This window comes from Tamandua tetradactyla, chromosome 16 (genome assembly GCF_023851605.1).
Source record: "Tamandua tetradactyla isolate mTamTet1 chromosome 16, mTamTet1.pri, whole genome shotgun sequence".
NCBI classification, from domain to species: domain Eukaryota; kingdom Metazoa; phylum Chordata; class Mammalia; order Pilosa; family Myrmecophagidae; genus Tamandua; species Tamandua tetradactyla.
The window spans coordinates 71,175,365-71,199,832 of NC_135342.1; the positions used below are offsets into that span (position 1 = coordinate 71,175,365).

At 35.9% G+C, this 24,468-nt stretch overlaps 1 protein-coding gene across 2 annotated transcripts in view; it reads left to right on the top strand.

The window, feature by feature from the left end:
* The window catches only part of CNTNAP4 (contactin associated protein family member 4), a 270,914-nt gene that overhangs the window by 211,956 nt on the left and 34,490 nt on the right, over nt 1-24,468 (top strand). For both annotated transcript variants that reach the window (XM_077133653.1, XM_077133652.1), the window contains exons 15-17: nt 247-374; nt 16,165-16,335; nt 17,181-17,399. In XM_077133653.1, the coding sequence (XP_076989768.1) occupies nt 247-374; nt 16,165-16,335; nt 17,181-17,399 (518 nt within the window). The remainder of the gene's footprint in view (nt 1-246; nt 375-16,164; nt 16,336-17,180; nt 17,400-24,468) is intronic.

Genomic DNA, 24,468 nt, shown 5'->3' on the forward strand with positions numbered 1-24,468 from the left:
CATCCGGATTTAAGGGAAGAAAATAGCCTACAGAGTTCCAAAATCACCAGCTATATTCTGTCTGCAAGGCATATTATAAACTTACTGTGTTTTATTGCTCCTACAAGCAAGTTGATCCTTTTTTGTTGCATGTGAAAATTTCACCCAGATATCTTGGTTTGGAACTGCAATTAAGACTGTTGTTTCTTTTATGATTATGTTAATCAGAATAATTTTAAGAGTTTTATTGTTGCTACTGTTTTTCAGGACCAATGACACTGGATTCCTTTCCTATAAAGAACATCTACCAGTCACTCAAATAGTGATTACAGACATGGGCCGACTGCATTCAGAAGCAGCTTATAAACTGGGCCCTCTAATCTGCCAGGGAGACAGTAAGTAGTAGCAAGAAAAGCTTTCTTTCCTTCTATTATTACATTGGTAGGGAATGACTGGCTATTTAATGACGTTTTGATTTTTTTTTTAATATTGTCTATGCTGGTTATCTATAGTTCAACTTATTTCAACTTATAAAAAAAGACTGTGTTGCAAAGTATCTGAGGAAAGTGGTATCATGTAAGCACTGTATTTCTATCATGTACCAATTACTTGAAGTATTTTTGTGAAACCTGATGGTAAAGTCTGATATACTATTTTCATTAGTCAACTAATGAAGTACCCAATGTGCAAAACCCTGGGATAAATGCTGGGAAGGCAAACCCTGTTGAACTTCTAAGAGAAAGGGACTAAGTATCTCATTTGGTTTGGTTCATAAATGCATTCCAGAATTTCTGAATTTCTACATGCCATCATCAACATGCAAAAAGTTCAATGTGCCTCACAGTTGTTAAGAATGTATATGAGTTTCTGATTTGGGGCCCAGGGTAAAATCAGAACATCAGTTGAATCAAATATTAGTTTAATCAATTATATTGCTATTTTCAATCTTGTGGGTTTCTTTTTTTTCCCCCAGTTTTTCCTGTATTTTGTGTTTTATTTTAAATTAACAGTACATACACTTTTGCATATTCAATGTATTTACACTGTAAACCAGAATTTTAAAATTCAAATAGTTTCACATAAAAAATATATTTCAGTAGAGAATGCAATGAGCATATGTACCTATTCATAGATTGTCTGCTCACCCCTCTGAAATCAGATAGGTTAGAGATGAATGCATTAATTATTTATGCTTTTAGTTATTTTCAGAACTTAAGTTGGAAATAGAAGAAATATTTGTTTACATTGAAAGTATACTCTAAAAAACAATTTATTCTAAGGGCTCAACCCAGGAAGAGATGATTTGGCAGCATAGTAGATTTATGGAGATTACATAGCAGAAGTTGCTTTAGTTTAAAAGCAAAGATGATCCTGGCCTATAAAAGTTTATATATACACTATAAAAAAACTGTCTGCCATTTTACGTACCGTCCCTGAGCTTTATCTTCGTCTACCTCCTGCTCTGCCAATAAAACTTACACAATTGCATGAAGATGACATAGGATAGTTCATGGAGAGAAAAAATATGTGCAAGGTGATGAAATTGTAAACTCAGGATGCATTCAGCAAAGTGCAACAATTTTGCATGGCGAGAGAGAAGCTTCTCTGCCTTTCAGGTGCGCCTTTCACTGCTGGCTCTGATCTCAGCCGTTCAGAGGCCCAGGTCAGCTTCCATGTCCTCCTCATTCCATTTGCCACAACCCGTGGCATTGGGATGCGTCAGCTGAGGTCATGAGGGAGTCTATCCTTTACCCCCAGCCTCACTGCCATGAACATACAAAGCACACAGCTTCTTTTCACCTAGAGCCGTGGTCCTCAATGTCAAGGCTGTTTTGCCTCCCAGCAGACATTTGGCCATATCTGGAGACAATTTGGTGTCACATCTGAGAGAGGGAGGCTACTGGCATCTAGTGTGCAGAGGGCAGAGATGCTGCCAAACAACTCACAATGCACAAGGCAGCCCTCTGCAACCAAGAGTCACCTGGACCAAAATGTCAATAGTGCTGAAAAGATGGAGAAAAGTTGACTCAGAATATTGAATAACTGTCACCATGGGAATATAGAGGGAGAGGAACAACATTAGCGATAAGAATTTACAAATATTTTCAAGTATTTTGAGTGTTCTTAATTCATCTCTGACTTCTTAATGAAACAGAATTTAAGAGCTTTCCTTGGGCTTTTTCTCTCCTAATTTATTTTTGAGGTTGGGACTCATCCACACAGGAGGCCATAACCATAAGAACTATTTTCCACATAAAGGGCTTGTTTTAACTTTTTCAGCCAGAAAGCAGTGATAATGAATGCCTCCTTTTCTTTAAAGGGAAATCAGTACCCCTGAGGTTGCAAGACTTGAGGGACATTGTTTTTCTTTTCAGGGGGAGTAGACTGGGCAGGGGTGGGGGGGCTTACAGACATGAGATCATGCATGGTGGACTTTGTAAGCAGGGGAAGGCATGTGGACCTCACTCCTAAGTCTGCAGCAGGGATGGACATTAAATGATTTCAGGCTGAGAAATAATTTTATCCTCATGACCCAGTTGGAAGATCAGGGAAGTGACTGGGAGGTAAGACAAGGATAAATGATGAGAGCTTGAACTAAGCAATAGCTGGCATGGGTCTTCAAGGAGGAGATCACCTAGAGGAAAATCCAATTTGATTTACATGGGAAGGTGAGGGTGAAAGTGTGTGAGGATGATTCCCAGCTCTCACATTTGAATAACTGGTTGAATGCTAGACTATTCACTGAGATAAAGGAGTTTCAAATTTTCCTTTGAACTGAAAAGCGGAAAGGTGAGAATAGTCTTTTGGTTTCCCCACACAGACTACAGATGATGGAAATGCTATATCTACCCATGTTTATATAGGGGATAAAACAAAGACCTTGAAAAGGAGGACAAATTATCAGTTAAAAATGAAAATGTTATCTGCTGCTCCCAGAGATGAGTTTGCCAGTAATGTATTGACGCTGTCATTTTTCAGGCTCTTCTTTACCTTTTGGTTTTTGATATAAGTGGTTCTGAAATTCTTTACTTCTCTTATTTTTTGATGTCAGAAGCCATAGATAACCTCATTAGGTGTTTACAGTCCAAATGATATAAACAATAAAGCTGCCTTTTAACGTTGTTCTTCAGAGATACCACTTAGTAAACAGTATGATCTCTAATGAATTTATTCGTTTATGGATATGGAAATAACTCTTTGGAAAAGTTACGTAAATAGTAAGCGACAGAATCCAACACCCTGTTTATGATTAAAAACTAAGCCCACCTGGACCTAGTGGTAACTTCCTCGGTGTTTTAAAGGATATCTATGAGCATTTGCCAGCTAACATCATATTGAGCACTCAGAGCCTATGAATCAGTCTTAGTTTGCCAGGACGGCTGTAACAAAATACTACAGGCCAGTTGGCATTAACAACAGAAATCTATTGTCTCTCAGCTTCGGAAACTGGAAGTCCAAAATCAGGGAATTGGCAGCCCATGCTGAACACTTTAAAGCTTGTATTAAAGTCTTTCCTTCATGGAGCCTTCCACAGACCTCTACAGAACTGAGTCCTTCTTCACTTTCAAAGAGTGCTGAGTGTATTAAAAGGTCTATTTCTCATGCTGCCTTTTAATTATTTTTGAGCCTCTCAAGAGCAGCAGCCCTAGCTCATTTGTTGTTGTGTTGCTGGCATCTAGGACAATACTTATTGCATGAAAGATGATCAATAAATGGCTGTTCATGAAAAATTGAGAATGATCCAGCATCTATATCTCAAGCAACCCATAGTTTTTGAGTTATTGGTGAGAGACAAGAATAAGTCTTTGATGGCATAAGCAATTAAATGATAAGTAAATATACGATTTCATGAAAGCAGTTTAGATTATATTAAAGTACTGATTCTGATTAAAAACACATCCTATAAAGAGCATGTACTTTCATTTGAGCCATTTCTCATCAATGTACGTGAATTTGTGGCAGTGAAAGTACTTTCAGATAGGTATATTTTTAATCTACTGTTAATAATTTTTGCTTTCACTCTTTTAATAAAAACAATGCCTTTATAAAATTGAATGCTATCCGTTTCTGCAGGGAAAATATTTTATAGCCTATTTGTTTTGCTGTTTCGTTTTTGTTGTTCTTTTAATAGGACTTGCATTACTAACTAATAACATATATTCAAGAAAATTTATAAATGTGAGGTGACAAAAATTCTTTTTACAGCCATTGAAAGATTTTTATTTGAGACTGGGAACCCTGAAAATTCTCAGCAATACAATTTCTCTTTTTGTAGCAATTTTATACACATACATACATTTATCCATTGGTTTTAGATATTAAATATTAATGACCTAATTGATACAGAGTCATCACAAAAATCTTGAGGAATACAGAAATGTCAAAGGAAAGTGTAAAAATAATCTCCAAAATTCACAGAACCCAAAAATAATCTCTAATATCATATGAGTAATATTCTAGACGTTGCCAAAAATCTCAAGACCAGTGTTTCTCAACCTTGGCACTCTCACCCGATTGTGGAGATGAAAATAACTTATTCGTGATCTTGCAAGAACGTGTAAAAATGGTGGCAGGTGCACCAAATAATAGAATGCCACAGGTATTTATACCCTAACCCTAGCATGCAGGCCCCTCCCCTGTTTCTCTGCTGATTGTATTCTCCAGAGGTTACAGCCTATCTGGATAGTCTAACTAATTCAGATTTCCAGTGGAAGATTCCCACTTTAGATTGTGCTTTACATTTCGATGACCCCAGCTGTTATTTATTTAAACTTTCTACCTATTTGGTGCCACTTCTAGGCTTTAATCAGAGGCGCACTCCTTCCCTGCCTGCAAGACCAGTTTGAGCTGTCCTGCAGCCCTTTGCTGCACCATCTTGTATGAAAGCTAAACTTAATTTTCTTATATTGGGACTGGGTAACTCCTTATTAATGCACTCGCCTTCCTGTGCAGTCTAGGACATTTGATAGCACCCCTGGTCTCAACCCATGAGATGCTACTGTTACCGAACAAGGTCTCATTGCCCCACGTGCACAGAAGTCAATGCCATGTCATTGGGATTTGGAGAAAAGGAAGAGCTTTAATGCAAGGCCCATCAGCATGGAGACAGGAAACCCTCCCCCCCCACCACCACTGGCTCAAATCTGTCTCCCGGTGTCTAAAGAGCTCAAGGTTTTTATGAGATTCAGACAAAAGGCTGAGACAGGACATTATTTAGTGTTGCAGTTGTGCCTAACAGGGAGTGTGAAGCCCAGACCCCAGAAACACTAGGAAACTGATAACAGCTAGCTGGGGTAAAGAACAAATGGGCTGTAAATTCGGGCTGGGAAGAAAGGTAAGCATTTGGTTTTAGCAGTATTGTAAATCAAAGGAAAGTAAAAAAGCTAAGAAAAAGGGGGCTGTAAGTTAGGGATGGTAAAGAAGGGTAGACATTTGATTATGGCAATGTTATAAATCAAAGGAATGTAAATAAGCTAAACAACTGGGAGCTGTAAGCTGTAAAGAAGGGTAGACATTTGGTTACCGCAATGTTATAAACTGCTCAATTAACATAAGATAGCAACCACAAAAACTGGTAAAGGAATGGGAATAAGTAAAATAACAAATTACAATTACAGGTAAAACCACTGTAGTCAGCGGGTGTCACAACCAAAAATGTCTCAAGATATTTCCAAATCACCCCCAGGCTGCAGAATTATCCCGGGTCCATTGCTCCAGAAAGATGAACAGGTGAAAGAGATGTAGAAATAAATCTGTAAAAAACATATTTATTGAAATTTAGGGAGAGAGAAGAAACCAAATAAAAGGCAAAGGAATTGCTTATTTTACCTATTCAATAAGTACATCTTCAGTGCAAGTGAGAACACTAAAATCTAAAGAGGCTGGGAAAATTTTAAAAGGTTAGAGTCAGTAGGCTTATTCAATTAATTTTTCCATTTTAGACAGTATTGGTCTACTCTGAAAAATGGGAAGTTAGCACTCATTTGTCCTTTCCTCTTGTTTTTCTTTCCTTCCCCTACCTCCCAATTTTTGCTTATGTTACATTTTTTACAGTTGTTTATTTCTTATCGCTAACTGCTCGTCCTATTATCTGAAACACTACATTCTTCAGTGTCTTGTATTTCAGTTTATTTCTTACTGCTTTGCACTGCAGTTCAGACTTTTCTATTTGTTTTTCCTCCAGAAAGGCTCATGAGTGTTGCCTTTTCTGAGTTTGTGCATTGTTGAGAATATTTGTCGCCTTGGAATGCTAAAACAAATTTGGCTAGTGTGTGTTTCCTTTACTTTATTGAGACACAGTTCACATGCATGCAAGTCACCTACTTAAATTCAATGCTTTTTAGTATGTTCCCAGACCAATACCATTAACTTGAGACCATGTCCAACCACCCCCCAAAAGAAACCCTATACCCAATTACTACTCGCTCCACCCATGGTGCCCACTAATCTACTTTCTATCTCTAGAAATGTGCCTATTTTTTGTTTTTTTTTTTCACATAAAAGGAAGATGTATACATGGTCTTCTGTGACTGGCTTCTTTCAGTTGGCATAATGTTCACAAGATTTATCCACATTTTGGCACATATCACTACATTCCTTTTTATGGCTGAATAATAGTCCATTGTATAGCTATTACCCCATTTTGTTTAGCTATGACAAGGTGAGAGACTTTTGCATCCGTTCCACTTTGTATGCTGTTGTGAATAATGCTGCTTTGCACAGCTATGTAAAAGGTTTTACGTGGCACATATTTTCATTCTCTTGGGTATATGTCTAGAAGTGGATTGCTGGCTTCTGTGTTAACTCTGTGTTTAACCCTTTGAGGAACTGGTATAATTTTGTTGGGTCATGTATGCTAGCCTTCACCGGTTTGCACATCTTATCCCATTATTGTCTGTACATACAGATCCAGTTACCTTGACTTCCATAGGTTTTCTAAGCACTTTTTTTTTTAATTGGAGTTAAAACTTGAGCAGAAAAATTGAGCAGAAAAGCAGAGTTCCCAAATACCCACTTCATCATTAACATTTTGCATTTGTTACAGTTGAGTAGAAAGCATTATTATCGCTTTACTTTTGATTATGTTTTTTTAAAACAGTTTTATTCTAGTAAGCAACATGTATACCACCTAAAATCACCCTTTTAGCCACATTCAGAGAGGTAATTCAGTGGTGTTAATTACATTCACAATGTTATGGTACTATCACCACCATCTATTACCAAAACATTTCCATTACCCTAAACAGAAGCTCTGTAACAGTTAAGTACGAGCTCTCCATTCCCCTCCCCAACTCCAGCTCCAGATCACGTGTATTCCAGTTTCTGATTGAATTTGTCTACGCATCTTTGATTGACAATATGTCATTGTGAAGTGGGTTTCTAAGTTTATTTTCACCACAAAGGACTCATATGCTTTATTCTCAGAGTTGTTTATTTTAAGAATGTCTGCCTGTTGCCTTCATATTTTTTTTTAAAAAAAGGCTTGATATTTATTTTTTCCCTAAGAAGTTTGCAGACAGAGCTCTTTTATCCTCTGACATTGCATGTTGCTATGGAGAAATCAGAGTCCAAACAGTAGGTACCTTACTTTTTTGTCTGAATATTTGAAGGAATAATTAAATATTCTTAAAGGTCAGTAATTTAACAAGGATATTTTTCAATGTGGTGCATTTGATAATTTTTCCTGAAACTAGATGTGTTGTGATAAAATGTATATATACATTTTAAATGCCGTTAAAAGAGTTGTTGTAAACGTGGTCTTAGTTTCTGTCCTCAGAAATTAATCTTAACAAGGAAATAGTTGGACTCTTTGGTATTTTGAATTTTTAACCCATTTTCTGAAGATGTTTCTTCTTAGTTAAATCAGTGAATCAGGAATTTACGTTTAATCAAAGCACCCCTCAAACTTACATACTCAGAAGAGACTGTTTTCAGTTTCTTGTACCAAGAAATTCTTGAGTGGTTGAAATTAGTCTCTTCATTTTGTCTGCATCGACTGGTATAGTTGTCTGAGAAATCAAAGGTGCCCAGAATGCATTAAATAATCAAAGGTGCATGTTGGCAATAAATAACTTTGCAAAAGTTAGACTCTTAGACTGGAAAAATATATTGACTTGTGATTTGGTTAATTTCTCTTCCATTTGATAGATTTTTCTTCCATTTGGCAGACTACATCTAAACCAGTAAAAAGAAAGTGAAGATCAATTTCTTTTGTTAGATGTTTAGATAATGTAATTCTGCAAGCTTCTCCATGCCTGATGAGTCTCCTACTATCAAGGAATTCCTTTTATTTTGTTTTTTATCTCCTTGGGTTTCCTTTTTAAAATGTGCTAAAGTTTGTTCACCTTTTTGTCCCTTCCTCCTTTTTCTCCTTTCCTCCTGTCCTCCTAGGTCTCGCATCTTTCCTCCCTCTTTTCACTTGTATAACAAAGAATTCGAGTGGGTTTATTGGGATACATTTAATAGAACCATATTGGGACCAGTTCTTTGAAGTTTTCTGATGTCTGGTATGAGAAGAAAATGTTAACGTTATTCAACCAATATTTATTGAGTACCTACCCCTTCACCCTGAGATAGAGCAGTAAGCAAATTAGATAAAAATTCCTGCTTCTTTGAAGCTTACATTCTCTTGGGGGAAGACAGAGAATAAATAATTAAGTAAAAGGCATGGTACGTTAGATGCGAATAAGTGCTGTTGGGGCAAAATAAAGCAGAGGCAGGAGTGGAAGTGGGATTGGCAGCTTTAAATAGGATGTTCAGTGAAGGCTCACTAAGAAGGTGACATTTGAATAAAGATTTGAAAGAAAATAGGCAGCAAAGCGTGTGTTTATCTGTAGAGAGGACTATAGGCAGAGTAAAAAGCCAGCATAATGACGCAGACGTGAGAACATAATTGGCATGTTCAAGGAACAACAAAATGATTTATTTGATTGGACCAGAGTGGGAGGGAAAGAATGGTGGAAAAAGAAGAAACTGGTGGCCATATCACGTAGGACCTTGTAGGACTTTGAAAGTTATTTTGCTTTTAGCCTGATTGAGATTAGATTTTTAAAATAGAGGACTGGCATGCTCTAACTCGTGTTCTTAAGAGATTTAACAGGGTAAGGCCAGAAGCTAGGAGACCAGCTGTGACCCCATGTCACCAACCTGATTGTGTGAGTGTGATGGCTTGGACCATATGCATGGTTGAACCAATATAACTTGCTGCTGAATTGATGTGGGTTGCAATAGGAAGAAGAGTCGAGGATGACGTCAAGGTGTTTGGCCTAATATTAGAGAGCTAGAGTTGATATTAGTTGAGGTAGTGAAGATTTTATTCTGGGGTTGATAATTGGAGAAGAAAATAAGAAGTTCCCTTTTGGGACATACTAAGGTTGGAATGTCACTAAATATTCAGGCAGAGATGTGGACTGGCCGTTTAAGGGGTCCAGGCTTGAGATATATATATCTGTAAGTCCTTAGCATATTTAGAACCATAAGACTGAGCTGTGTGCATTACAAATCTACTGACAGTACCTTGGGGGCATTCCAAAACTGACAGGGTGGGAGGGAAAGAGGAGGGATACCGCCAATGAGTAACGAAGGACACTAGAATTGTGCTAGGGTCCTGGACTCCAAGGGAAGAAAATGTTTCAAGGAGAAGAGAGCAGACAACTCTGTTAAGTACTGCTGATAGCTTTAGTAAGATGAAGACAGAAAACCAACAAGGGAATTTAGCAATGTGAAGGTCATTATTAATGACCTTGACAATGACAGTTCGAGGGAAGTGTTGGGGGATAAGATAAAAGCCTGGAATAGATTTAAGAAACAGTGAGAGGAGAGAAGAAAAATGGGAACATCTAGTGATAAGTAGAGAAGAAAGTAGGATCACTAAAAAAGAGCGAGATTTTAAGATGGGAGAATTAATAGCATGCTTGTGCTGATAGGAGAGATCCAGTTGAGCTCCTGGGGGTGCAGGCAGCCAACCTGTTGTAACAGGAGAGAAGGCAGAGCATGTGGTGATGATACAGGAAGGTGAGGCGGCATTATGGAGGGAGTTAATGGAAGTTCACTTCTGATTGCTTCTCTTTTCTCAGAGAAAGGCATTAGGAAAACTTAAGAATGAGAACAGGGATGTTGGATGTTTGAGGAGAGAGAAGGTGTGAAATAGTCATCTAAGAGTGACAATGAAGTTACTAGGGAAATTGGGTGTGAATGCAAAACAGTACTTAGTGCTCACATTTTGCATTATAGCTGATACTTATTCACTTATATGTGTTTTGGAAAACCATATACGTTTAAACCCAATCACTAAAGCACTGGTAATTTAGTCCTATGTATGGGAATCATTAGGCAGTTAGTGTATCATCAATAATTTACTGGTTTTTAATTTCAGTAACTATGGTCCAATTAAATACTTTAACTCAATAATATATAAAGGTATTCTCCATGCTGCAGAAAATTCAATGTGCCAAATTGCAAATGGGCTATAATATGTCAATATCTAGAAGTACCCACTTATAAATAGGGATGTCTATAACAAAGGCTATAAGAGAATAATTATAGAAAGATATTAAAAGCTCTTTTCTTTATAGTCAATTGCAATGCCAAAATATTTTGAAAAATACTTGCAATAATCTAAATTGCAAATTACTTTTGTCTTTGACAACACAAGTAAAGGAATTCCATTTTCATAAGTTTATATTCAGTGAAAGGCATCTAATTAATTCGACTTGGATACTTATTTATTTTGTTTTGCTCAGATCAGAGTGGTTCTATTGCATGTAGTTTGAATAACTACATTTGGTGATAATTGGTCTACGGATGGTCATTCCTCTTTGCAAATGGGTAAATGACCTCAAATTTGATTGCATGATTATGTGTGTTAATAGAGGGAATTGAATTTGGGTTGTTCAGATCAGATTTACCTTGAATTTTTTTTGGCGCGGGTGGTGCAGGGTCCGGGAATCAAACCCGGGTCTCCAGCATGAAAGGCGAGCATTCTACCACTGAACCATCCGTGCACCCTAGATTCACCTTGAATTTTGAAAATATCAAAATTGCCTTTGTTAAAATATCACCATTTCTAAGTTCAAAGTTAAATGCCTCAGTTGGAAGGCCCTATCTTCCAAAGTCTAAAAACTCCCCACCTCTTTCGAGTTTACTTTGACCTTTATAAGAATGATGGGTAACACAATGACAAACTTAAGAATGCCACTTATTTGATTTATTACTATATATATATATAGAGAGAGAGGAGATATATATCTCCTCTTTCACCCAGGCTAAAAGTAATTAGAAGTTTATTCCAATCTCCTGTTCTTCCATTTACTTCTAAAATAAAATTGTTTGCAGGTGTGTCCTTGGATAGAGTCTGTATGCAGGTCTGTGCATTTCCTATTAATAGCAAAACAGCTTTTCACAAAACTAATTCAAGAATAAGTGATAAATAATATCTTTTTCAGAAATGTTTTATAAAATCCTTTGTTCGTGGAAACAGCTTCTCTTCTGCCTTCATAAGAAGAATTTTCAGTTTCTATTTGTCACACCAAACCTTACTGTGTGTACATGGGGGTGGGACACTGTTTACTCTATGAAAAAAAAATCTATAAACAGTTTTATTCTATTCAACTATGGATCTATAACCTGAAACTGTAATCATCTCCAGTCAGATTTCATTTCCTTCATTTTCACTTTACATAGATAGATTTCTATTGAGGTTCATAAAAAGTTGAAAATAATTATGCAGTAATGCTAAAATGAGGAACCAGTGAATTCTCACTGTTTTTTTTTCTGCTTCTGATAACCTAATATATAATTAATCTTAGAATTTTATTTCTGTTAAAAGCTATAATTTCAAGCTCATTTTGAAAACAATTTTCAAATATTCAGAAGATGTATTTGATAACTAAAGTATTTCTCACTTTGGCTTTTGAATTTTTTTAAAAGTTTCAGTCTTAAGAAAGGGATTGTTGACATTTTATATGCATTTTGATTTAGGGCTAGGCAAAGAGTTCTTAGACTTGGCATTAAAATCATGATCCCTGCAAGAGAAAATTGATATGTTGGTCTTTGTCAAAATGAAAACTTTTATTCTGCAAAAGACCCTGTTAAACTGCAGACAGGGGAAAATATTCGTAAATCTCATATTGAACACATTGGACATATAAAGAACTCTCAAAAGTCAACATTAAACAACAACAGCAACAAATAATCCAATCAAGATAGGGATGAAAGATATGATGAGACATTTCAGTGAAGATATACAAATATAAAATAAATACATGAAAAGATATTCAACATCATTAGCCTTTAAACAAATGCACACTGAAACCACATTAAAAATGCACATTAAAATACGCACAATGAGATACCACTACATACCTGTCAGAATGGCTAAAATAAAAAATAGTAATAACACCAAATGCTGGCAAGGATGTGGAAAAACTGGGCCATTCATTCATTGTTGGTGTTGATATAAAATAAGACAACTACTCTGCAAAACAATTTGGCAATTTCTTTAAAAATGACACATGCAATTTTCATATGACCCAGCAATTTATCCCAGAGAATTAAAAGCTTGTGATCGCACAGAAACTTGTGCACAAATGTTCCTAGCAGCTTTATTTGTAATAGCCAAAGACTGGAAAGATGTCCTTCAACATAAATAGTTAAGTGGTGATAACTCTGTATCATGCTACTTAGCCATAAAAGGGATACGTGTGACATGTTAATGCATGTGACAATTTGGGTGAATCTCCAGAGCTTAATGCCAAGAGGAAATAGTCAATCTCAAAAAGCTCCATACTGTGTGCCTTCGTTTGTAGAACATTCTTGAAGTGACAAAATTATAGAAATGGAGAACTGATGAGTGGTTGGCAGGGGGAGGGAGCAGGAGCCAGAGGGAAGAGGATGTAGCTGTAAATGGACAGTATGAGAAATCCCGTGGACATGGAGATGTTCTATAGCTCTACCCAATATCAATATCAAGATCCAGGTTTTATTACTGTGCCATAGTTTTGTAAGATGTTACCATTTTAATTCTGCAAAAGAACCTGTTAAACTACAGACTGGGGGAAAAGGGTACCTGGGATTTTTCTTCATTACTTCTTACAGCTGTATGTGAATCTACAATGATCTCAAAATAGAAGTTTTAATTAAAATATATCTAAATTATTTTTTAAATGATTCTTAGATGTTTGCAAAGATTCATTTGATTAGTAGACTATTTGTTGCCTCATCATTTCAATGTTTAATTTTATTTTATATACTTTTCAGAAGATAGTGGGGCATGCCATGCATTTTGATATCTGAAACAAAATATATTGTCTTAAAAACAATGTTTATTTTTTGCATGGGCAGGCACCAGAAATCAAACCCAGGTCTCCGGTATGGCAGGTGAGAACTCTGCCTGCTGAGCCACCATGGCCTGCCCAAAAGCAATGTATTTTTAAAACACTTTTATTTTTTTAACAGCTTTATTGAGATATAATTTACCCATTTAATGTGGACTTCTCAGTGGCTTTGAGTATATTCACAGTATTATGCAACCATCACCACAATTTTTAAAAATTTTCATGACCCTGAAAAGAAATCCCACACCCCTTTGAAGCCATTCCCCAATCATTCCACCTTCCCAGCCCAAGCAACCATTAGTCCACTGTCTCTATAAGTCTGCTCTTTTAAAAAAGGATAATCTATTCATGATTTAAATATAAGTTTAATAAAACACATATTTAACCAATTCAAAATTATATCATATTATAAGCTAATTTTCTTGAATGGGCTCTTTTTTCTTTATATATAAAATTAAAGATTTAGTATAACTTTCTCTTCTATGTAAATGGATCTTATTAATCCATTACAGTTTTTTTTTTTTAAATTCTAGAGAGGTGAAAGATAGCATCTCCAAGGCTTCTTTTCAAATCTACAGTGCCCTATATTGAATTTAATTAAACATATTTATTAATAAGTATTTAATTAACTATTTAAAGAAATGCATTGTGGTTAGTTTTTGTTTGTGATAATAGAAGGGGTTTTACTCACCCGACCAGAATTCATTTAGCAACTGCTTGCTACCATGCAGTTTAGGGATTTTGAAGCCACTCTAGGCATAAAATCCTCTCTTCAAAGGATATATCCAGCTTCTGCCAAGGGCTTGCCTGCTGGGGTCTGCTCTGCCTCTGGCCCCTCCTGTTTTCTGAAGTGGGCCGGATTTGCCTTGGATGCTTCTAAACAATCTGTCAAGGGCCACGATAGATGCCAATGGCATTATTTGATCATGGAGATATCGGCCTTTGTTTCTTTATACTTGTTAGGAATTAGTAAGAATTCCCTAATCCAACGAAATGTCCTTACTTCACTTTATACCTGTTGTCAATCTGTAAGGTTTGCTAACTAGCAAATAGATACTGTTATATTTGGAAGAGTGTTTGAGCACCTAGGGTAATATATTGTTTTCATTACTTGAAAAGCATGCATTGCGCAGAAAGCAGCAATTCAAAGAATTGTTCCTCTGTTTAAAGCAATTCCCTAAGGCTATCCATATTATACTTTACTGGGTTAGTTAGATTATAAAAATGAAACACATGAAATGTTATAATAATTTCATCTAATTTAGACCCTTAAGTAATTCTGAATGTTCCTATTTCCAATTAGACCAAATAAGTAAGATTTTTAAAGTTCAATAATTTAAAGTTAACAGCTTTATTGTAATTTTCATATACAATATTTCAACAAAAATGGCATCTAATTCTAAAAATGTTTGATAAGAATGTTTAAGAACCCAAATACATTGTTATCCCTGACCAATATTTTGTATTTTCTTGCATTCTTGCCTAGAGATCAAAATATCTAAGCCTGGAAATAGCTGTAAAAAGAAAATGAGAAATAGGCTTGACATATTTAGATAATATGTAGTTTCATTTGGCTCTAGAGGGAAAAAAAAACACACACACACAAAAAACCTCAAAGTAGATTCTCAGCTGAATAAATTCAGCCCTAAAGTTACCCACAAACTAACAAGGAATTGACTCTTGAATCAGGACCACAAGAAAATCAGAAAAAATCAAATAGAAGCATTGGTTTTTGCAGAATTTATATAAATAAATTAAAATCTGAGCATACAGAAACAGTCAAGTTTGTGATTTTTAACTCTAGCTGTATATCTGTTCTCTGCTAACATAATGAACTGTTGTTTTGAAATGGCTGTTTTCTAACTTCAGAGGATCAATACATCTTTCTTCCAGGAAGGTAATTTAGGTAGGAGAATTTTATCCAGTGTTAGTACATACAGAGACAGTTGCTTAAAATTAAAGATGTATATTTATACTTGATGTGTTTGGAACTTGCTGTTGGCAGCAGCAATGCAGAGTTCATTTTTCTGATAATGCTACTTATCAACCACACATATCCAGTTTGATTTCACTCCTGTCACTTCATGCCACAGCATTTATATCTTATTTTCCATGCTTTCTTCCATGTAAAGCTCACAGTATTTTTTCAAAAGGAAAGTTACAGATATCCAAAAAAGAAAAGAAAAGTGAAGATAAGAACTTGTATTTGACAGCAGTTATAATGAACTATGTAGTCACTACAACTTTTTTCACATCTATTTTTTATCTACTTTACCGTAAAAGCAACATTAAGCGATAATCTTGAATGAAAAGAGTATTTTCATAAGAATATCAGCATAGTACAGAATAAGTAGTCTTTTTCGATTTAATTTGATGTGACTATTTTGAATGCCAAGGATTAAAAGAATCTCACAGTCCATTAATGAAAGCAGTTGGCTGAGAGTGTGACATGAGACTCCCTAAGTTGTCAGCAGTACAAGTATTCAAACAGAAAATACTCTGAGCTTCTTTAGGGTTTCTGTTATTCAGAGTGTTTTAAAATTTTTCAAATTATAGGGGAAAAAAAGACCCTGCATCAGTATTTGGAGCAGGATTGTGATTAGGTTGAGGATATTTTCTAATACAGAATACAACTTTCAGACTATTTCCCTGCAATGCTGGAAGGAAGCCCAGGATTCCAACCCATGCGCTTAGATCACATCTGCTACTTAAAGTTAATAGAAAAAAGAAAAAGTTTCCGACATTTTTAACCTTAAAAACAGAAAGTGTAAATATGTTACTCATTTTATTTAAGGAGTCTATGCTCTAGCTTTTGGATTTTTTCTTTTTCTTTTCTTCTTTTTTTTTACAGGGTCATTTTGGAATTCAGCTTCCTTCAATACTGAAGCTTCATACCTTCACTTTCCTACTTTCCATGGAGAAGCTAGTGCTGATGTGTCTTTCTTTTTTAAGACGACAGCTTCATCTGGGGTATTTTTAGAAAACCTGGGAATTACTGATTTTATAAGGATAGAGCTACGCTGTAAGTCTCCTCCGGAGCAGTCTTTGCCACTCCATTATTTAGTAGTAAATCCTTTAACTCATTTTTTTGTTGTTGTTTCTTTAATTTTTTGGGGGGGGGGTGGGGCACGGGCAGGCACTGGGAATTGAACCCGGGTCTCCGGCATGGCAGGTGAGAACTCTGCCTGCTGAGCCACCGTGGCCTGTCTTCTTCCTTTAATGTTTAATGTACCCTTGTTTCTAATTTATCAACTGACTCTTTACATACTGTCCCTTTCTAAAAATTCTATAATTTCAATTTTGCCTTTTTATAAGAAAATATTTGATATGTAACATGTGATGATGTGTGAAAATTATTAGTTTTCTCCAGAACCAACTGAAGGAAAGCCTTAAATCCAAATAGTTAAAAATTTTAATTATAAAATGACCTAATTAAATCAACCACTAATATTATTTTGACATATTCACAGACTGCTATTAATGCCTTAATAGCAACTCTATATTGCATGCTTTTAAAAGGATCTAAGCTTTGAATTGCTGTAAAAGATTGTTTGTATAGTAAAAGCCAATACTATTTAGTTTTCTTGCCCTGACTAAATATTCTTATTGTTTACCAATGTGAAAAATTAATCCTGAGGATGAATTTGTTAAAATCTGGGTTTTTTTTTCAGAAATACAAGTGTATTTTTCCATCTCATCCCACCTTAGAGGATCTGTTTTTGTATCAATGCCATTGGTCCCTTTCATAAAATGCAAAACATTACATTTAATGGTCACTGTGTTATAGTTCTATTTCTAAGCATATTAAATACTCAGCTTGTGGCCTCAGGAACCATCTGGAACAACTTTTATATCTAATGCTTCCAGCTCCTGCAGAAGTGACCTTTTCATTTGATGTGGGCAATGGGCCTCTTGAAATCTCTGTGCAGTCACCTGGTCACTTCAATGACAACCAGTGGCACCACGTTCGAGTCGAAAGGAACACCAAAGAGGCATCCATTCAAGTGGATGAGCTCTCTCAAAAGACTCAACCTGCCCCAGCTGATGGGCACATCCTTTTACAGCTCAACAGTCAACTCTTTGTGGGTGAGTTCTGCTTTGAGGCAGTTTGCTGTTAATTGTGTAATGTAATTGCAGACATGGGCCCTAAAAAAATACTATCAATCATAGAAATAATGATAATCACCACAACAAACAGAATAACAGACCATCGTTTATTGAGGACCTGTATTCTAGGCTGTGCCAGGTGTTTCATTTCTTCTTCATAACCAACCCCTTGACATAGATATTATTATTATTCCTATTTTATAGATGAGATAGCTGAGGTCTAAGCGGTTGAAGTGACTTGCTTTCAGAAATCCACCTAGAAAATGAGATTTGGATTTGCATTTGACTAATTCCTAAACCTATTTTACTGATTCCCAAATTCAGATATTACAGATTATGTGATATGTTCCAGTTATTTTCTTACATCAGTGCTCTTTGTGAGTTATTTGAAATGTTTATCTCTGTTCCCCATGGAGTTGGAGAACCCTCCCTGTAATTCCAGAAAATACCAAGCAGTGACTCTTCAAAAACAGACCAATAGAAGAAAAACGAAAATTCAGGAGCCCAGCATGTAGAATCCATGGTTTGATTTTCACCATTCCTCTCCTGATTTCCTTCATTTTACTCGTTTTTCTGATAGCCCTTTGTCATTTATTCTATGTTTATATCCACAGATGTTCCTTTATTTCCTGACCCCACTCACTTGTCATTTATAGACCTGATAGTATAAACCTTCTGGGTTTATTTGTTATATTTTGTCATATATATATATATATATATATATATATATATATATATACTTGTAAAGTAATTAGCAAAGAGACCTATGGGCCTTGAAGATCAAAGGATTATCTTTGAAATTGATCACTTCTCATACCTTGTCATGTAAATAAGGGCACAGCACTACTATGAAGCAGGACAAATGATAAATTAACAGAAATTATATCTCAAATATTTTTGGAGTTGTATGTTAAATTCATCACACCTTCTACTGCTTAATCATCTTGTCTCACTAGCTCTCTCCCACTGCAAAAGATGAAGCTTATTTTTTATATATTTTACAAATACACATTTAGGACTTCTAATGACTTTATGCATCATTCTATCATTTTTTCCTTCACCCAATGAATATTTAATAAAAAGCTTCTATGAGTCGGGAACAGTAATAAATCTAACTGTGATCTCATGGCTATTCAGCTGACTTATTTAAGGGTAAGGAAAAAGTAAAGAAAATATGAAAAGAAATATGCTACTTTTCTTTTAATAACATGGTAAACACTCACAGTCAGAAAATTGACATAAATATTTCCTGAATTACAGTAATTGAGAAATGGCCTTGACAAAAAGCATGGCAATTTAAAATCTGTCAATAGCTTAAAATAGCCTATTTTTTGAAATTGTGAGAACTGAAACAGTCCTCAATTTTTTTTCAGTGAAATATGCTTCATTTTGTCTGTAAATGACCTTTCATTCATGTATGAATTTCAGCTTCATAGAAATAGAGTCACTCTGTGTTGTACCTGATGGGAATCATGGTCATACTTTGATTTCTGAATCTATAATGGATAGAATATTATGAAATCAGCAACTTTATGAAATCAGCAACTATGTTAGAATATTCTTGAGTCTTGTGCCATCCATCATGTGATATAATTTTAATAAGTATCCAAAGAGATTTCATCTTTATTGAGACAATTGTTTAGGAGTTTGGTATTCCCAAATCTGTTCCGATTCTTCAAGGATGAAGGTGTTTCCTTGGAGTTTTAAAACTAAAATCTTTATTATGTTTTAGTCAAATTCCATGAATGTTAAAAATGAAGGTAGAAAGAAAAATCACTGAAACAAAAGGTCACATCTTCTATTAATAAAAAGCTGTTTATAATATGTCCTCCTGGTAACTGAGTAAATTGCCATGGTTTAATGTGATGGATATTAAGAAAAGAATTCAGGTTTAGAATAGGCTTGCAGCCTTGGGTAAAGGCAGATGATTGGTTGTTAAGAGGTACTGGAAGGCAACATCTGCCTGCATCTACAGATGTGCTGGCTCAAGAGCTTGTTTAATTTTATCTCTACAAGAGTGAACCACACTCTCAGGAAAGGCCCCCAACCAAGTTAATAAAATAGTGATTATAAATCTAAAATACTAATTTATTAATTTATAAGTATACTATCCAACCAATCAGGCTTAAAGAATTGTAGATGAAGATATTTTTCCCTGTAGACATATTCATTGAAAGACAAATTATAATTGGGAAAGTAAGGGCAAATTAGAGAAAGGTAGAGTAAAAAACTAGTACAAAGTCAATAATAAAGATGGTTATTTCAATGCAGCACTTACTAAGAGAAAAATGATCTCTGCCTTCCTGAGCATACATTTCAGTGGGGAAGACAGGAGACAGTCAATAAATAAGTAAACAAGCAAAATTGAACAAAAAATAATTTCCATACATGCATATGTATGTTTATGTGTGTATGTAAGTGTACATACACATATAATACAATTCCTGATAGCAATAAATGCTATAATTTAAAACACAGAGTAAGGAGAGTAATTTGGGTGGGGGCTTCTGTTTCGAGTTGGGTGGGCTCTGAGGACCATAACATTTGCATAGATGCCAAATGAGGCAGAGAGGAAATTCTGTGAACATTTGAAGGGAATGCATTCTACATGCTCAAAGTACTAGGAATGAGCTTCAGATGTTCAAGGAGTGAGTTTACCCAACCAGTGGATAGTTGAGAGACTGAATGTGGGGGCTAAAACACAAGTGTAGCAGAAAATAAAAAAATAAAAATAAAATATATTGTAGAATATTTCAAAACCCAAATAACGTTGTTTTACTATGCTACAAATATGAAACATTGGAGATTTCAATACCATGTGGAACTATGTCTGTTTGAGATACACTTTTTTTAAAAAAACATTTTTAAAACACTTTTACCTACAAATAAAAGGTTATGGATATTTGAAGATATATTAATGTTGATTTAAATTATACTTTCCACCTCACAGTGCTACCCTAGCCATGCCTGTGTTGATGATTTTTTTACTGACATGACACTTTTTGAAAGTGAAGATTTTGATGATTTCTCATAAGTGGCTACCAGAATGAGATAATATGAGAGAATCTAATGCATTTCCTCCATTGCTTGCTTCAGGCTCTCCACTTCAGACCAACTATAAAGGGTGTTCCCATCTCAGAGTTTCACTCTGAGACAAGAAAATTATTGTTTTACTTTCTGAGCAGAATCACTAAAAAAAGAAAGCACAGTAAAAAAGTGACTCAGCTGGGTGACAGTTATATGTGACAATTGACATAAGAACAAGAAAATGATAAATAGTGTTTCAGAGATTCAACTAGTGTTAATTCATACCAAAGAACAGTGAAATAGGAAACTTATAAAAATCCCTTTTGTTCCAAATATCAGGACAATTATCTTCAACTAATCTAAACTTCAGGTTCTATCCACTATGCCATCCAAAGTAAATGAGGAAAGAAGACTGAGCAAAAATCTTGCATGAATAAATGAAGAAAAATCGAGGTTAATGTAATGTAAGCCTTGGATTAAAAACCATTAGCACCAATGCAATAAACACACTCTCTTCACCTCCAAAAACCCCAACCACCATCCTGATTTTCATAAAAATGATGATTCACCTCTAGTAGCAGCCCATCTTTCTTCATTCTTGTTCTTACTTTGGCGCATTCTTTTTTTCTCTCTCTCTTGTGTGTGTGTGTGTGTGTGTGTATGAGTGTGACTCATGACAAATCTTAGTTAAATAATCCTATTTGGAGGTGCTATTTATGACCTTAAAAGGTAAGTTTAGTGACATGATGCCAAAGGGTATATTGAACACATGACCTTGTTCTTATTGACCACGAGAACTCAATGTCCTCGAGTCACTGTTGTCACCATAGAGCCACAGACATTCTCCAACTACAGAAATGATGGGGAGAAAAGAGTCAATCATATATAAAGCTGAAATGTGACAGTGGTAATTTTCTGTTTTGGTTTATAAAGTCAGCATTTTTCATAGAAGCTTCTTAAATTAACTCTGAATTGATTTTCATTCAACCAGCTCTGCAATTTTTGTGTCCAATCTAATTCTTTTACTGGCAGGTTTTAAAAGTGACAAACTCCATTTCAGTTCTTTGTGAAGTGGAACCTGAAGGAGAAGTGGGGCATCTTGACATAGGCTCAGAAGTCATTTGCAGTGAATGAGATCAATCTACAAATAGTTATCAAGTCTCTAGAGTGGGCAGTTTCCTAAATGCCGTATGCAAAGATTAATTTTGAACTCCAAGCATATCAAGGCTCTAAGGCTCTCAAACTTAGCTGCATGTTAGGATCACTTGGAGACTTTCTGGTACAGAACAAGTACAAAGATGTATTTACTTATTGTTTTACTTTCAGAGGCTGCTTAAGACAATTACCTTGAAATGGGCTGACTTCAACAATGGACATTTATTAGCTTACCATTTGAAACTGAGAAAATGTCCAAATCAAGGAATTGTTAAATGATACTTTCTTCCTAAATCCAGCTGCTGATGATCCTTCCTCTGCCACATGACAAGGCACATGCTGGCATCTACTGGTCTCTCTCTTCTCTTCCGGGTTTTGTTGCTTTCTCTCCTTTGTCTGAATTTCATTCTCTTCTAGAGGACTGCAGAAAGAAGATTAAGAGTCATTCTGATTGAGCTGGGTCACACCTTACCTGATGTAGCCTTGTCAAAACCTATTTACAATGGGTCCACAGGAATGGATTAGATTTAAGGACATTTTTCTTGGGTACATAATGCTTCTAACCACCACACTCCACCCTTTGAACCCCCAGAAAGACATGTTCTTTCTGCATGCAAAGTAATTCATTCCATCACAATATCCCAAAAGCCTTAAGTCATTACACATATAAGGTTTAGTAGAAAGTCTCATCAAAATCAGTTATAGGTGTAGTGTACTGTGGAAAAATTCCCTTTTATGGTATACCTGTGGAACCTAGCAAACAAGCTATCTGCTTCCAGTATACAAAGGAGGGACAAGCGTAGGATAAACATTCACATTTCCATAGGGAGAAATTGAAAGCACACAGCGGTCATGGATTCCAAGAGGGACCTACAGGGTATACACCATTAGATTTCAAGTTCTCACAATCATCTGTGAAATTATGTTTTTTTCCAGGCCTGATGGAGTGGCAGCTCCCACCTTTCCAAGTGCTTGTGCAGTGGCCATGTACTCCTGAAACACTGGGATAAAGGCTCCTCCCTCCTTAAACATTGGGGTGACAGCCATACTCTCTGCAGTCCTAGGGTATAAGGTCACCTTTGTCAAGCAGTGGGATGGTAGCCAGACCCTTTGCAATCTTCAGAGCATCTGAGAAAACCGTGGTGGTAGCACTCTTCCTGAACAATGGGGTAGAAGGCCCACCTTTTGCAAATGTTGGGGTAGACTCCCCCTTTCCACACACATGGGTGGGTCCACTCTCTTGACCCAAGAAGATGTCTTCAGTCCAGACATCAGTTTCCATGGTTCTGCCTTTTAAGTGATTTCTCCTTCAATCTGTCCTTTTTCTATCCCTTTTAGTCCAGCTCAGCAGTGATTTCCTTCATACAGAACTCACAATAAACTTGCCAGTTTTGCATGTAGTACACAGGGGTCCGATCTGACAGTGGGACTCTCCATAGATCTTTCCTGGATAACTGTACCTCCAATCTTGCACTGAAATGGCTGACAGGATCCATGTTCAGTTAAACCCTCACACGGAGCACTGTTTTCTGTTGACTCACTTTCCAGAAGCTCAGAATATTCCAAACCATTAATTTCTGGTTTCATTGTGTGAAGGAGTTTGGTTCCCAGCTCATCTCTTTCCTATCGCATTTTACTATAAACTGAAGGAGAAACAAGGCCACACTTTAATACAATTAGCTAGGAAATCTCCTCAACTAGTATCCAAGATCATCGCTTTCAAATTCTGTCTTTCATTCAACATCAGAACTCAATTTTACCAAATTCTCTGTCACTTTAAAACAGGGGTCTTTTTTCTTCCATTTTCTAATAGCACAATCATCATTTCCATCTGTAGCCTCCTCAGAAGTAGCTTTAGCATCCATATTTATATCAACAGTCTCTTCAAAGCAATCTAGGTTTTTTCTATTAAGTGCCTCACAATTCTTCCCGCCTCTGGCATTGCCTGGTTCCAAAGCTGTTTCCTCATTTTTAGCATTTGCAATGGCAGCACCCCACTCTCCTAATAACCAAAATCTGTTTTAGTTTCATAGTCCACTTATAACTGATGAAATGGGTTGGCTTAAACAATGGACATTTGGTAACTTACAGTTTGGGGCCAAGAAAATGTGTGAGTCAAGGCATCATCAAGGTGATGCTTTCTTCCCCAAAACTGCAGTGGTGATCTTTAGCCATGTGGCAAGGCACATGAGGGTGTCTGCTGACCTCTCCCTTCTCTTCTAGGTTTCGTTGCTTTCAGCTTCTTACTTCTATGGCTTTCTTTCCTGGTCTGATTTCCATTCTCTTATAGAGGACTCCAATAAGGCCCATTCTGACTGAAGTGAGTCACACCTTAACTGAAAAAGCCATATCAAGAGGCCCTACATACATTGGATTCATAAATACGGGAATGGATTAGATTTAAGAACATGGTTTTCCAGGATACATGCATCTTTAAACCACAATACTTATATGCTGTTTGGGTAGATTCAAGGATTTGTATTTTACAGTTATATCTTGTACTAGTCTTTTGGTGAACATGTGTTTGCATTTCTGTTAGGTGTCTATCTTGGAGTGGAATTAGTGGGTCATAAGGTTTGCATATGTTAAGCATTAGGTGATGGTGTCAAATCTCTATCAGCCATTTGAATATCCTCCTTTACGATGTAGCTGTTTAAATCTGTTGTCCTTTTTTAATTGGGATATATTCATTTCTAAAAATAAAATATTAAGAAGTTTTTATTTATTGTGTATGAGTTCTTATTAGATAAATTTATGACAAATGTCTTCTGTCTGTGGACTATATTTTCATATTGTTTATGGTGCCTTTTGATGACTAGAAGTTCTTAATTTAAATATATTTCTTTTTTCTTTTCTTCCCCTTTCC